The sequence below is a fragment of the Ictalurus punctatus genome, chromosome 21 (assembly GCF_001660625.3).
Source record: "Ictalurus punctatus breed USDA103 chromosome 21, Coco_2.0, whole genome shotgun sequence".
Classification (NCBI taxonomy): domain Eukaryota; kingdom Metazoa; phylum Chordata; class Actinopteri; order Siluriformes; family Ictaluridae; genus Ictalurus; species Ictalurus punctatus.
In genome coordinates, this window is record NC_030436.2 from 2,986,752 (window position 1) to 3,003,203 (window position 16,452).

General features: G+C 39.8%; 1 protein-coding gene across 2 annotated transcripts in view; it reads left to right on the plus strand.

Annotated features, from left to right (window-relative positions):
* The window catches only part of iars1 (isoleucyl-tRNA synthetase 1), an 80,900-nt gene extending 72,561 nt beyond the window's left edge, over positions 1-8,339 (plus strand). For both annotated transcript variants that reach the window (XM_053674201.1, XM_017450156.3), the window contains exons 33-34: positions 787-939; positions 7,670-8,339. In XM_053674201.1, the coding sequence (XP_053530176.1) occupies positions 787-939; positions 7,670-7,749 (233 nt within the window). In that variant the 3' untranslated portion in view covers positions 7,750-8,339. The remainder of the gene's footprint in view (positions 1-786; positions 940-7,669) is intronic.
* Positions 8,340-16,452: the final 8,113 nt, after the last annotated feature.

Here is a 16,452-nt window from a genome sequence, read left to right on the forward strand (position 1 = left end):
CTTCCCGCCTCCTCTTCTTCCACTTCCTATTTCCGAGTTAATCTTTTTCTTCCTCTTCCTGCTTCCTCTTCTACTTCTTCTTTTACCTCCTCTTCCACTTTCTTCTTCCATGTAATGCACTCCTCTAAATTCTGTGTGCTTGAAGAATATGTGTGTGTATGTATGTATGTATGTATGTATGTATGTATGTATGTATGTATGTATGTATGTATGTATGTATGTATGTATGTATGTATGTATGTATGTATGTATGTATGTATGTATGTATATACACACACACATCACTTTTTTGTACAAGTCACATTGATGTTGTCTGAGATGTTTGTATTGCCTTCAGACGGACACCCCTTGCTGGTGTGGTCTATTCTGACCTGTTAATATTGCCGTGTTTAGTATTATTTCTAGAACAAAAACAGATCTGTAAATTTATATACAGCATTGTGGATTTTTCATGCTAATCTTATTCAATTGCATTAATGGGTGTTATGTTTGTCAGACACTGGGCACTTTTTAGAATCTAAAAGTACAAATGAAATGCCGTCATCAGTAAACGTTTCGGTTATCGCGCAGCTCTGGTTCCAGGATGGCATATTTCGTTTCTATTTTTATTTTTTAAATAATACTGGCCCAAGTGTAGGTCATTGTCAGGTTATTACACCGCAGAGGTGCACTAGTATTCAGTGCCAGGCGCTACAAGTGTGTGTTATGGAATTAATCTGATCATTTCATTCGGTGTGTCATTTGCCGTATTAATAGTTTAATACTAAGACTTTCACCCTCACACAGAGTGCCAGAGGGGTGACGTTGGCACGTTGCTGCTCGCTAATCCTGCGGGTCAAAATAACCTCCAGCCCACGGCCCTGATCACCGAAGTCGCTAAAGTGTTCGGTCTCCGAGGAAGGAAGATTAAACTCTGTATGGACGAGGAGCTCAAAGAAGGTACAGGAAGTTTTCTCTATACACCCTGTAGAGCATCATAGAGACGGCTAAACGTTCTGCGAACACAAATGATGTGGATGATAACGTCGTTCCCCATGCTATTAGTGGTTGAAATGAGAGTAAGGAGCACTGTTACTGCATGGTGCTTAATGATCTAATAATCCAGTTTATTAAACACTTCCTTTTGAGGACTTTCCAGGCATTTTAGTACACAATGAAACGTTTACATTTTTGGCCAAACCAGACCTGTGTGGATTTAAGTGTGTCCAAGACAGAAGGCATCACTTGTCTTATAAGGCTTTGAAGGTACCTGTGAGTAAACAGTTTGAGGCAGGATATACAGTATAGAGGACAGAGGCTTACGTGTGTGCTGCATTCAGAATCTGGCCAGGTGAAACCGCCTCAGATGGTAGCATTATGTTCAAACAGTCGATATGGACGGTAGAGATAGGACACACACTATACATGTGTAGACCTGCTCATTCATGCAATTATCCAATCAGTAGACAAAATCATGCAGATGGTTCAGCCATGATACGGCACCCATGGAGCCGACCGGGTTAAGGGTTAACAGTAGCAGCTCGGTGTGCTTGGGCTTGAATCCTCAACCTTCTGATGAGTAACCCAGAGCCTGTAACTACTGAGCCACCACTCACCATGGTGAGCAGAAACGAATCGTCATATTTATATCTTGAGGCTACAGTGAGCGCAGACGTACCCAAACTGGACATTTGGCGATCGGAAAAAGACCACGTGACGTTAATCCAATCTTCAGCGTTCCAGTTTCAGTAAACCTGTGCGCATTTTCACAATATCTGATACATATTGTGATATTCAGAAAACAAAATAAAGTTAACAAGGGCCAGTCGGTGTACTGACGGTACCTCTGATACACATCGTCATACCGACCAGCCGAGTCTAGGCTGCCTGCATGTGCGGCATCTCTGGTCAGTGTTTGCTTCCCCAAGATAAAGTCAGTCAAGCAGTATATGTTTCTTTATTTCGGAACAGGTATTTCATGTGTGCTTCTTGGAGGAGGCGGTCCCATAATTCTGTTCACTGAATGGAAATACATGAAGGTTTGAACGGCCTACAGTACTGTCACCCTGATAACTCTATCATGAAGATATTGTACACGGGGCAGGTTTTCGAATACGAGTATTCAGATAACCTCTTCAGGCGTTGAGACGGCACTTTTACACGCTGTACTGTCACCTTCTTTAAATCACTTCACTTCAAAGCCTTCAGGGTGATTCTGTCCTGCCTTCTGTTTGGTCAGTTTCGAACATGATCGTATTCGCTAGGGCTGAAGGTCGTGCCAATAGACCTTAAATAAATATTTTGGCCATTTATTTTTATTCCTGAACTTTCCACAGACAAAATGCACTAGGTCCAAGCTGATTTATGTATAGGCCTTGTTGCGGTCATAAGTTTATATATGCCTTTTAGAATCTGCAAGATGTTAATTATTTATTTATTTTCAAATAATAGGGTTCATCATTTTATTTTATTGTTTATTTAGTTCTGCCCTGAATAAGCTATTTCACATAATAGATATTTACATCTAGTCCACAATTCGCAATAATAACTGAATTTACACAAATGAACCAGTTCAGAAGTTTACACACCCTTGATTATTAATCCCGTGTGTCGTCACCTGGATGATCCGCGACTGTGTTTGTTTTTGTGAGAGTTCTTCACGAGTCCCTTGTTCGTCCTGAGCAGTTAAACTGTCCACTGTTCTTCAGAAAAATCCTCCAGGACGTTCCTCCTGCACGTTCTTTACTTCTCCAGCATCTTCTGCTTATTTGACCCCTTTCCAACAGCGACTGTATGATGTTCAGATCCGTCTTTTCACACTGAGGATGACTGAGGAACTCGTACACAATGAGGCAACGCACTACATTAAGAGCCAGGGGGTGTAAACTTTTGAACAGGATCAGTGTAAGTTTTGTTTAAAGATCTTTTTTTTTTTCCATGTAGTACTGATGCTACATAAGATATTTACATGTTTCATAGAAGACTAAATAATAACTCTTTACACTGATAATCCTGTTCAAAAGTTTACACCCCCCTGGCTCTTAATGTATCGTGTTGCCTTCTTGAGCACCGGTGAACGTTTGCACCTTTTGTAATAGTCGTATACGAGTCCCTCCGCCGTCCTCAGTCTGAAAAGACGGATCTGAACACTGTAAAGCCGCTGTCGGAAAGGACTCGAATATGCAGATGCTGGAAAAGTAAAGAACGCGCAGAACCTGGAGGATTTTTCCGAAGAACAAAATGCAAATATTCTGATCCCTCTTTTTTTTTTTTTTTTTTTTTTTTCTTTTTTTCTTCCTTCTTCCTTCCCCAATTATTAATATTTTGCAGATTCTGTAAGGCGTATATAAACTTATGACCTCAACTGTATGTAGAGGAACTCGATGGTAAATGTAATCATCTTAATAATGGTGGGTTGTGATTTCTACCACTGTAGCAAACTTTCTAAAATATCATGGACCCGCTGGCTGCACGTCACAGACCCGTGGGGGTCTCCACCTCTCAAATCCGGACATAATCATTGTATCAGAAACCTGGAAGTAATGTAGATGATTATATATGGTCTGGTTCTGGTTTGAAATGTTGGACTTGCCTTTATTTTTTGCAAAATGTTTGTTTGTTTGTTTTTTATGAGATGAATGTTATTTGAAGCAGGTATGTGAATTCATCAGATTTTACAGAAAGGATTTTTAGGAGAGATAGACTTCATTGTTAACTGTAGAGACCAAACATATATCTTCACCTCATCAACTGCATTGGGTGTCCATTTAATTTCTTTTTTTCCTTTCATCCTAGACCGTGACCTGCATCATTATAGTGATTTTATGCGGTTTCGGAAATCCTTGTGCAGTGCCTTTCGAAAGATTCGTCTAGCTTACAAATGACACTCGCATATATTGCAGCCAGTATTCTCCATAAACCAAATACACTCTTAAAGATAACCACAGTTTTATTTAAAATAAACAAAAGAACAATACTGGCTGGAACAATCCGGGCGTCGTTTGTAATCCAGATGAGACTGACGACCTTTAAGGGGGTTGAATATTGTAAACAAGGCACTGTATACATTCCTAGCACACAGTCCCCGTGTCTGAAAAACGCTCTCTTTTTTTCTATCAACTGCACAAGTGCATTATGGGTGTTCTGCATCTTCATCATCATTTGGACACTACTTTGGAAAATCGTTGAATTTAAAGAGTGGGGTGATTCATTTACATTATGAGTTTAGTCATTAAGTGTTAAAAGGCATAACACTAATCTAGTGCACTATATAACGAAGAGGGTGTGGTGTCACATGTACTTAGTGTTAATTGTAGTCATCCCTTGATGATTAGCGTCTTATGTTGACTTAATCAGTATACTCCTCCACATCTTAAGTAACTAAAAATGTACTCTTGTTGCATTACATTAACGGGGAGAATGATCTTGTTTGTGTAATATTATTTCCCAATATTTTTTCAAACCGACGAAATGATGGTTGTTATTACGACAATAAAAACAGACATGAAGGAGAGAGTGCGTGACCTTGAAGCGCTCAGTGCGTGCGGACGATTAGTGCGACACGTGAGGGCTGAGCGAGCACAATGGCTCCTACTTTCCAAGTATTGTGAGGGATTTTCTCCATAATCTGCTGAATTACAGTGTCTCCTGGGGGGGGTGATGAGCTTTAAGATGCCTCCTAATTACTTGGGCAGTCTAATAAGTATCTTGTTTGTTTATCTTATGCTTAGCTTTTTCTGGTCTTATTTACTCGGGCATCTTTAAGCAGTTCTGTAGATTAATGGTGAATCCGACAATGTGTTGTTTTTCTCTAGCACTTTTTTTTTTTTTTTTTTTTTTGTTAGAAGTATTATTTATTTCTTATTTTACTTTTGTAATTTGTAAAAACATTTTAGTTATGTAATAATATTATATATATTTTTCTGCTTTCATATTTAACGGTTTAAGTATTCGGCAGCACTTGAGTTTTCACCCCTCTTTTATCTAAAATGAAAGAACGACAAATCCATAAACAAGTATAAAATATTCCCTTTTTTAATTCCCCCCTTTTTTATTTATTTATTTATTTTTATTTTTATTTTTTTTAATAACAGCATCTGAGTGCTCTGAGAGTCAGCATTCCGTCCACAGCCATGTAATAATGAAGTATGCGTTTTATTTTTTTGGCGTCTCGCTGAAAGTGGGTCACTTCCCTGAAGCTTTTTTTTTTTTTCGTGTAGCCAGTCAAAGCTGACCTGGAGATCCAGTTGCAATCAAAATGACTCAACCAACCCCCAGTGCAAATCAGGTTCCCTGTCGAAACGTTCAGACGTTCAGCTGTTTGCGATGAACAAAAGCGATTTGAAATAGTTCGACACAACGAATGCTTCAAGTGGTTTTTCCCCAGAATTCAACTGAAAATACAATCTGTAATGACTCCTCCAGTTTCAAAATGATTCACCCCCTGAATAGAATCCCTCACAACAGCACAAATATGCAAAGCAGGTGTTGTCTCAAGCACAGCTGATGCATATAATCAAGGGCTTCATTAGTTGCACCAGGTGTTGCACTTGCTTGTGTTTGGTTTGTTCATTTTCAAACAGCTGAAAGTCTGTACATTTTTGACAATAAACCTGATTTGCGATAGGGGGTTGAGTCATTTTGATCACAGATGTAAATATGACTCTTTGCCTGCTCAAAGACTCCATATGCTAATCCTAGTTCTTTCTTTCTAACTGAAGATGTCTGCCTTCTTGACTGCTAATGTTTAGGCTTTACTAAATAATAAAAAAAATAGTAGATAGATTGGCAATCATTTGGCTAAAAAAAAAAAAAAAGAAAAGAAATCTTGTCCCACTTGCTGCACACGTGCGAGCACGAACATTTGTCCTCCGACACTGTGAGACACTGTTATCGATAAAAACGGACAAAAAGACATCTCGACACCTTTTGGGGGGGAAAAAACAATGAGGCAGAAGAAGCCAGTTGTAGTGTCAGCACTGCGCTCAGGAAAGCAGAGTGTAGAGCGCAGTGGACTCCCGGGGGAATTCTTTCCAATCTCGCCCACTCCTGCAGTAAAACTTCTCCGTCCACGTCCGTTATATGAACTTAGCAGATCAGTCCATACAGATCCGCGCTGAGTTTTTTTTTTTTTTTGTGATTGTTGCGGCCGAAAATGCTTGATTTTGTTGTGGCTTTTTTTTTTTCTTCACAATTTGCGATGCAATTTGAGGAGTTTATTTGTGCTTTTTTTTTTTTTTTTTTTTTTTGGCGGAAAACTACTCGAATTGGCGGAATCGCGATCGAATGAAATTGTTTTGCGGAGATGTCTGTCGGTAAATGAGACCTTTTAAGCCGTGTTCATGTCCGACGCACGTGAACCGAAGAGGGCTTTGGCTGAATGCATGCTGTGATTACGTCACACCGTGCGTCTCGGCTCAAATCCGCCGTACTTTCGAACGATCGCGAGCGCCTCCGGGTATTCCGGAGTTTCCGTGATTTTTTGCGTTCATTTCTGCGAGCGCAAAATCCCAGAAGGACTGACTTGGTACTCGCACACTTGTGATTTAAACCACAGCGACTCTGACCAGAATAAAGCAGTCACTGAAGCTTTACGAGTAAGCGATTGAACACGTCTCACTTCACACCAAAATCGGTGTGTTGGTGCCTCTGCATCTCCGTGTTTATCATCACGGCTTGTCTATTTCCTGTGAAGTGCACATCTGACCACTTGCTTCCTCCCGCATGAGCGTAAAAACCACCCACTTTTAGTAATGTTCCACGTTTAGGCATCTAAAGATTTTTAAAACGGTGTAATATGATCTGCAGATTTATTGCTTCGCACATTAATTGCACTGATTTTTATTTATAAATATAAATAAATAACTCTTGGGTGATCCAGAATATGAAGGTGGATTTATACATGCGAACTCATTCTAATGATAAGAGATCTGTATCGAATTCTTTACAGACTTATTCTACTCTTTCATGTGCACAGCCAATCAAAAGTTAGGCCACGCCTTACTCTTAGTAGGTTTTCTTCCTTTTACTTTGATCTCAGAATAACCGTGAAGACATTAACACTATGAAATAACGCTCATGGAATTATGCAGCACCCAAGAGAAGATTTACGTTTTTAAAAGTTCTTTAAAAAGCCTCGCACACTCTTGGCATCTTTTCAAGCAGCTTCACGAGGAGGCGCTACTCAGAATCTGTGCGATAAATACACTGAGCTCCACACTGCTTTTAAATGAAAATGACTTGCTTGGGGGAATGTTGTTGTTGTTGTTGTTGAGTAAAACCTACTCATTAAAAATAGATTTATACATAGATATTGAATTCAGTCTTTACATTTGTCTTAGAAATACCTTTCAAAGCCTTTATCAGCACGTCTTTCATACAGTGTAAGTATTCACTCTGTTCATGAACACTCGGTACTGAACCCAAAGAGATCCTTTTCAGGCAGTTTTCATTATTCTCAGTGGAACGAACATGTCCTGGATGATCACCTGCAATTGTCTAACTTTCACTTTTGGCCAAACTATTGCTGTAACCATTAAAGCTCTGAATGCCTGATATTTGCGAACAATCATAGTTCAGTTTAAACAGCTGTTTGTTTTGGATGCCTATTGCAGAACAATTCTCTCTCTCTCTCTATATATATATATATATATATATATATAAATAGATTTTTTTCCTTTATTTATTTCAGAATTCACCGAGACGTCTCTGAAGAGTCTGAACACGAAGACTTTGTATGTACAAGTTCTTCCAACAACCGCTGAAGCATAGCCATGTTTTAAGGATAAAGGGGTTTTCATTCTGTTACCACCAATCAGATCATGCAATAATTCCATGTACTTCTCATTCTGTCATACCTAAACCTCTGCTCTATTCTATATATTCTCCATATCTCCATTATAAAAGGCTTTTGGTGTCGGAGCACTTAGTAAATGAAAAGGGAAACGTGCCGGAATACTGGCGTTTGTCTTTTTATAAATTGGTTCTGAACTAATAAAGACGGCATTTTCCCTCGGCATTTACAAAAGACAATTCAAAATGCGCGTCATTGCGTATTATTCTATCTCGGTTGTGTTTTACGCAAGGTTTGAATTAGAAGAATAGGAAATTAAGCGTATGGCTCTTACTCATAACTACACACCGAGTCTCTGTTTATCTGTGTGGAAGTTCTTGACATCTAAAGAGGGATCATTTGGGAGTTTCATGTACTGTACCTCATAATCAGAATTTTCTCTAATTTCGGTTATCTATAAAAAAATATTTTAAAAATTCTAATTTTGCTGTATAACTGAAACGACTGTATGTGTGTCATGTAACGCAATCCCTTCTTTAAAAATAAAGCATGGAGGTTTTGGGGTCAACTTGCCGATTGACATGTTCACTAGAGTATTTCTAGTAAGTCACCTCTCGGTGTACATGCATGTGATCTGTATGAATGTACGTCTAAGGTATAAGTCAAGTGTGTGTTGGGAAAATCGCACACGATGCTGAGAACCGGGCTGCTGGTATATTGTTAATAGGACATCTAGAAGTTTTTCTTTCAAATCTATAGAATTATGTTTCTGCCACAGGTAATGAACGTAACTTTTACAGAAACACAAGACTATACAATGAGAGAAGAACGACATTCTGAAACCGAACACCGTGAACTCGGCGGCGGAAATTGAACATCGTCTTCAAATAAGCAGCGTTCACTGTTGACGGTGTTCTAAGCTTCCTGTTCACTCATCATGGTTCATGAATGCGCTGCCAGAGGTTTCGTTGAACTTTTCAAAATTTTTTCATTTACACTCATCAAGTTTGTGTTCACCCTGCCGGCACGGACCTCTTGTGGGCGGGGCTTAACAGCGATTTACTCTCATCGTTTAGTGAGATTTCGATCGACAGCTCCCTGACTAGGAAGTAGAGACTTCAGTGGCGCTAATTGGACATGGTTCTCTGTATAGTTATAGTGTCTGTACTTTGTAGGGGAAATGACTGACTTACGTCGTCGTCCTCCTCCTCGTCAGCTGCACACTCGAGCTGTCGATCCAAATCTCACTCCCCAATGAGAGTAAATCGCTGTTAAGCCCCGCCCATTTGTGAGATTTGTACGGTAAATTGCGGCACTTAACCGAAACGTTTGAATGGTTAAACGAAACCTCTGGCAGCGCATTCGTTAACCATGATTAGCGAGAAATAGACTTCGAGAACTGTTCACAAAGAATGCTGTTTGTTTGTTTGTTTGTTTGTTTGTTTCTTGAAATGTTTTGTTCAATACAATCGGAACAAATTTGATTCCATTAAAATCTGATATCAGATTTCTTTAAAACAGCACAAGCTACTTTTTAAAGACGTGAACATCAGAGAAAGTGTTTTTGTTTTTTTTGGATAAATGACCAAATGCTAAAAGTGATTGTCCACTTTAATAACAATAACGGCCCTAATGACAAAATAATCATCCCTGAACTCTAACTCTCGAGCAGTCTGGTGTGAGCAATCATGTTAAGAGTGAGAAAAAGAAGTTCGGATCAGATAAACATCTAGGGGGCACGGTTGCTTAGTAGTTAGCTTGTTTGGCTCGCACCTCCAGGGCCGTGGGTTCAATCCCCGCCTCTGCCCTGTGCTCGCAGAGTTTACACATTTGCGCTTCGGGGTTTCCTCCGAGTCCTCTGGTTTCCTCTCCCAGTCCAAAGACGTGCAAAGTAGGCTGATTCGGCATTTCCAAATTGTCCATAGTGTGTGAATGAGTGTGATTGTGTGTGTGCAAGTGTGCCCTGGGATGGGTTGGCACCCTAACTAGGGTGTCCCCCGCCTTGTGCCCCGAGTCTGCTGGGATAGGCTCCAGGCTCCCCGCGCCCCTGTGTAGGATACGCAGTACAGAAAAAGGATGGATGGATACAAATACATCACAAGTCCTTTGTACTGAAAAGTGTATAGCAACACAACCACCTACCGTCATTCAGAAATGAAACAAACACTCAGAGAACCAGAGTGGAAGAACGTTGATGAGCTTCATAATGTGCTCAGAGGAAAGTTAGCGTCACTATTAATATCTCAGCACACGTTGTCCTGTTGGTTTTATTATTCTGATGTAGGAGAATGCAAACTTTAGCCTTCAACACTCTCTCTCTCTCTCTCTCTCTCTCTCTCTCTCTATATATATATATATATATATATATATATATATATATATATATATATATATATATATAGATAGATAGATAGATAGATAGATAGATAGATATAATATAGTTAGAGATAGATAGATAGAGATGTGTGTGTATATAGATAGATATAGTGGTGTGTGTGTGTATGTATATGTGTATATATATATATATAGATAGATAGAGATGTGTGTATATAGATAGATATAGTGGTGTGTGTGTATATATGTGTGTGTGTGTATGTATATGTATATATATATATATATATATATATATATATATATATATATATATATATACACACACACACACATGGATGTGTGTAGATATATAGATAGATAGATATAATATAGATAGAGATATAGAGAGATGTGTGTGTGTATAGATAGATATAGTGATGTGTGTGGATAGATAGAGAGATGTGTGTGTATATAGATTGATATATTAATGAGAGAGGCTGGAAAAATATGGGGTAGTACACGAAGTTTTTCGAGAAGCGGGGCATTTCAGATGTCTTACTTCACTTGCACAAGCGATGGCGAACTTTTCTCTGAAACATCCTGTTGTTCTGGGAACTTTGTGTACTATTTCAGTGTCCCTGTACATTTATAACTGAAGTGCACTGCAGCTACTGCCTGGAGATATATATATATATATATATATATATATATATATATATATATATATATATATATATATATATATATATATATATATATATATATATATATATACACACACACACACACAACCTACAATAAAGTTTTCTGTAGGACTCTTTTTCAATACTACAGCACCACCATTAAAAAACACACCACACACCTGTAGCATGGTCACAAATACAGTCACGTAAGAAAATAAGTACACCCCATGGAAATTGTTGGCGCTTTTTTTTTTTGTTTGTTTGGTTTTTTTTTTTACATATTTGGACATTTAGCAAACATCTTTGAAGCAGTGCCTGTTAATAAAGGTGATGTTCTTGAACAAAACCACAAGGAAAATGAGCTTTTTCAGTCATTTAATCAACAGAAATATCAGTAGATGTGATATTCTTATGTGGAAAAACTATGCACACCCTTGGCCTCGGAGGCTAGTATTGCCTGCTTTAGCAGAAGTAACTTCATGTAGGCGTTTTGCATAATTGTCCACCAGGCTTGTTGGAACTTTTTACCCCTCTTCCATGCGATATTCTTTCAGTTGTAAGATGTTTGAGGGTTTTCTTGCATGTACTGCTCATTTGAAATCCCCCAAAACATTTCAATGGGATTCAAATCCGGGCTTTGACTCGGCCATTCCATAACCCTCCATATCTTCTTTTTTTTATATATATATATATATATATATATATATATATATATATATATATATATATATATATATATATATATATATATAAATGTTTTTATGCTTGTACCAGTCTGTGGTGTTCTTCCGTCTGTAGTAATTGCCTATTTATGAGCATCCTCAGCTCATAGATTTTAAATATGTATCACTTAAGTATGAGTCTAAATCTGAGTGCAGCATTTTTATTCCTTTCATCCTTCATAGTGGTACAGCACCAGTGTTATTGAGCAGTTTGTCCTGTTGTACAGTTGGGGGCGCTGTTACAGAGCTGCAGAAAGCCTGCTCCTGAGTCTTTGGGGTTGCGGCATCTTTTTGTTTTTATGTGTTTTTAAAAATACATTCTGTTTTTATGCCCTTCAAATTTATGAAAATCGTACAATACTGTCACTCAGCTGTGTGTGTGTGTGTGTGTGTGTGTGTGTGTGTGTGTGTGTCCCCTCTCAGCCTCTATTCATCACCTGGTAAATCTCACAGAGGGGGTGTGTGTGTGTGTGTGTGTGTGTGTGTATACACCAAACCTCGTCTCTCTGTGTGAACATCCGTGTGTAGCGATGACTCGGCCTTTCCCTGTGTGAATATTAAACACACCTTCGGCCATCTGCTCCCTCCACACACACATATACACACGCACACATACATGCACACACTCCCTCTGAAGTTGTTGGAGCAGGGCAGAGTGCAGCAATGCAGCCATCTGTCTCGCACACACTCATCTCATCACACTTCTACTGTTCAGGCTTCAGATGTAATTAAGCCGTTATTGAGAGAAAGAAGGGATGATGGCAATTAAGACTGAGCCGTCTCTCTCTGATCTTATTGTCCGTGCGTATTAAATGCCTGACGTCTTTATGAAGCGTTGGCTTTGAGGATTCTTTGTGTATACGGTCATCTCTAAACATTTTTGCCGCCCTTCAGAAACATGTTCCAGATTGAATAATGAATCTGTTTTATGCTAAACCGTATGGAGCCACGACGCGGGTTTAACAATTGTTTGGCAACTCTACAGTTTTGTAAATCCTGCTCTACAGAGAATAAAACAACCGAGACACTTCCTGTAATGTCTAACAAGGTTGGAGACACTTGTAGAGGGATCTTGGTCCATTCCTTCATGCAGAACTTCTATTTTTATTTTCACACAAATGGACTGTTGGTTTCAGTGCAGGATTTCAACAGGGATTGCGGTGTTCATTGCAGACCACCGAATCTGTGACCCTGCAACTAATTCGGTGATGGTTTAGATGTATAATTGGGGTTATTATCTTGTTGAAATATGTCCATACAGCGTTAACCGCCTGGCAGTGGAAATCAGGTTTTAAGCTAAAAGATCTTCATACATAGTGGACTTCAAGATGCAAACTTCTCATGAGCTTGTGAAGCACATCACTGATCCACCACCGGATTTTGTGCCTTTCTATGAATGCAGCACAGCCCCCCCCCCCCCCCCCCCCTTTTTTTTTGCCAAACATACTGTACCATGTGTCATACAATTGGTCTGATTTTGATCTTATCTGACCACAAAACCTGATGACAGTAAAGCATCAACTGTTAAGCAGTAATGGCTGAGTGTTCAAGGCTCTGGGCTTCTGATCAGAATGTAATTATAAGGACCACAACGCCCTTAACCCTCAATTGATCAACTGTATCCTGTCTTACATGAAAAAAACAACCCAAGCCCAATCATGTCAGCCGATCGTCCAAACACGGGAGAATCAGCATGCCCTCCCACGGAAGAGGTTCCAGTGCCACCTGAACCAACTGTGTGAAGACGCAGGGAGAAAGAGAGAGACCGAAGGGTAGGACTCGGAACTGATGTGTATTGTCTTGAGGAATCTTCTGTATTGCAGGCAATAGAAATATGAAAATACACATACTTCAAATCCACCGAGGTGAACCACGTTCTAGGGGCAATACCATGTCGGACATCTACCACACGTAACGTGCGGAAAGGAAGATGTTTGAGGCTCTTGTTCGAGCGTCTGAGGTCCCATTCTTCTTCTGAACAAGGAAATATTTTAAGTGGAATCCCCCGGGGTGGGTCTGGGGGTCTACTATTCTCCAGCAGCTTTTATACCTCCACTGATAGGGCAAGGGCCTGACAAAGGTCCTGGACCACCGTGGGGTAAACTTGGATACTCAGTCTGGGTCTGTGACGGAACTGAAGACAATAGCCCTTCTCGAGTGTGTCGAGGAGCAACTTGTTGTCTGTAATATCTCTCCGATGATGTAACTGAGAGTTTGAAAAGTGGCCTGTGACAGACTCTGAACCTCTAGCGATGGTTATCTCTGGGGGTTCTCTTGCGTTCTAGAGCCTCCTGAGCAGCCGAACCAAAAACCTGACCTGACCTGGTAACTGGTGAAGGTTGTTACAGCATACTTCTGGAATCTTGGTCTGAGCAAGCCACAAGGTGGGTACCGTAGTTCAGTGTAGATTTCAGCATAACCGAGACTCAGTTGCTTCATTCGCCTCACACCTTTAGTGTCCGGGATTCGATTCCCACCGTGGCCCTGTGTGTGGAGTCTGCGTGTTCTCCCCGTGCTGCGGGGGTTTCCTCCGGGTACTCCGGTTTCCTCCCCCAGTCCAAAGACATGCATGGTAGGCTGAAAAAAAGAAAGAAAAAAACGTCTTGGTAAGTATTAACACTTGGAATATAGTCAATATACAGTATCCAGTATTTCTTACAATGTAGTATAAGATTAGTAAACCTGTTTCAAGCCATTCGGACTCACTTCAAGCTTGAAATAGTCTTTTTGATGATGAATTTTTGATCATTTTAAATAGTTACTCGTATGAAGAAGCAAAATTATCTGCCAATAGACTAAGAAAACTACAAGCCTGAAATGAGTAATAATGTCCAGAAATGGGTTTAATTATCTTTTATTTGTTTTTTTTGTTTTTTGTAATCTTATCATACAAAGTACTAGATAAACTAAAATATTCAAGATATTTTCACTTGATAAGATGACTTTTTATTTATTTTTTTTTTTTTTGAAGTGCAGTGTTCTAACATTATCCATGTATAAAGTAGACATCTTGTGAACATGTTGTCAATGCACTCAGTTTAAAATAAATAAATAAAAGAAGTAGCATAAATCATAGACGTTGATGAATCGTAAACTGATGCTTCTCACATGACAAGGTGAAGACGTTCAAGCGTACAGTGAGGGGGCATAAGCGTTCGGACAGTTGTATTTGTTATTTCATTTGCTTCTAGTGCATAGATCCACTTCAGATTTACACACAATGTCTCTTGACTTTCATAAATATGGACTTGCTTTTTTCTCAGTATGTATTCGTTGGCATAAACGAACATATGGGTAATAAATTAAATTGATAAAGAGAAAAGTATTCGGTATTACCCGTCTTGGGTAAGACGTAATTAGCTTTCTGCAGCATGGTGGCTCAATTTTTACCCATTCCTCCTGGCAAACCATTCAGTTCCACAAGGTTATCAGGGTTCCTCTTGATGCACTTGCAATTTCAAAACCCTCCGTAATTTTTCAACGGGATTCAGGTCAGGACATCGGGTAGGTCCCGCAAGGCCTTTTTGGGTAATGTTGGCTGTATGTTTGGGTTCGTTGTCTCGTTGAAACCCCAGATTTCGTCTCTTGGCTGATGAGATTAAATTCTCCTCTAATATCTCCCAGCACATCACTCCATTCCTGATTTCTTTGATGACGTGCAATGCCCCAGTACCGTCAGTAGAGAAGCAGCACCATATCACGATGCCTCCGGCTCTGTACGTCGCTCTGGCTGTGATGTTCTCGGGATCATCTGCACAACCGTTCTTTTTCCAAATTTCAGAACGTCACAAGAGCGAGCCATTTACGTCGAATCGGTTTTGTTAGCACGATCAACACCCCCCCGTTTTGAATGTAGCGTTAATATCCTCTGTTTAACATGGCCACACTGGCCTGCCTCAGTGTGGTGAATAATTATGCACAGAAAGTTCTCTGCGCCACAATCGAGGCTGTTTTAATATTTCATTCTGAACAGTTCTTTTGAATGAAAGCAGTAAATTCTGTGCCGTTGGACAGAAACGACAGAGCGTGGTAAACAGGCTGCCGGTTATGAATTATTATCCATGCTGCTGGATTGTTTGTGGAAAATCATGAGGGGGGCGGGGGGGGGGGACAATAACTGGATTAGAAAGCCTGTAAAAGTTATTTTTCTTCCATCTTTCTTTCTTCTTGACTACCACATCATTCACACATTTTATATTTATTCCGTTCGGCAACTGAGCCAAGCAAGAGAGGATCCAAGACAGAACCCAGTCCAAGCAACTAGATGAACAGTGGAGTGTTGGCAGCAAAACCGTTGCACGTTAGTAGTCCCAACCTTGTGGTCAGTGGAATAGAACCACCTTAAATAAAATACCACCTTAAATACTGTCAACACCATCCGGTACTGGTTGCTAGTTTGTTAGGTCAACCCACTGTGTAGCTATATTTATAGGCCCTTTCAATCCTTTTCTTTAATATGCAATTACAGAGTTGCCCATCTATTGCTCTGCACCATCATTAGGGTGGCGGATCATTCTCAGCACAGCAGTGACACTATGTTGTGGGTATCAGGAACGGCAGCATTGCTAGCATTTTTGAAAACTGCGACTTACTGATTTTACTTACTTAATAAAGTTAATCCACTACAGATTGCTAATTGCTACTTTAAAATTGTAATCTGATTACTGCAGGTAAAAAGTCATCAGATTACTCATTACTTTCACGTTGCTTTCAGAAGTGAAACTCGTAGCTCTTTCAGTAATTTTAGCACGCGTCACTGTATGATATGATGAGAGACGGTCGGATTTATCGTAAAACTTGCCTCGGGTGTTGTCACTGTAGAACCTCTAGACCGATAAAATATAAAACTTTTCTAACTAGGCTAGTTTGGTGTCGCTAGCCAAGGGGAGGCACAGCTAAGCTATCAGTGTATGGGTTTAGCTGCTACAGAGACATGCAGAGTGCGTTATCCGTCCTTATGCTC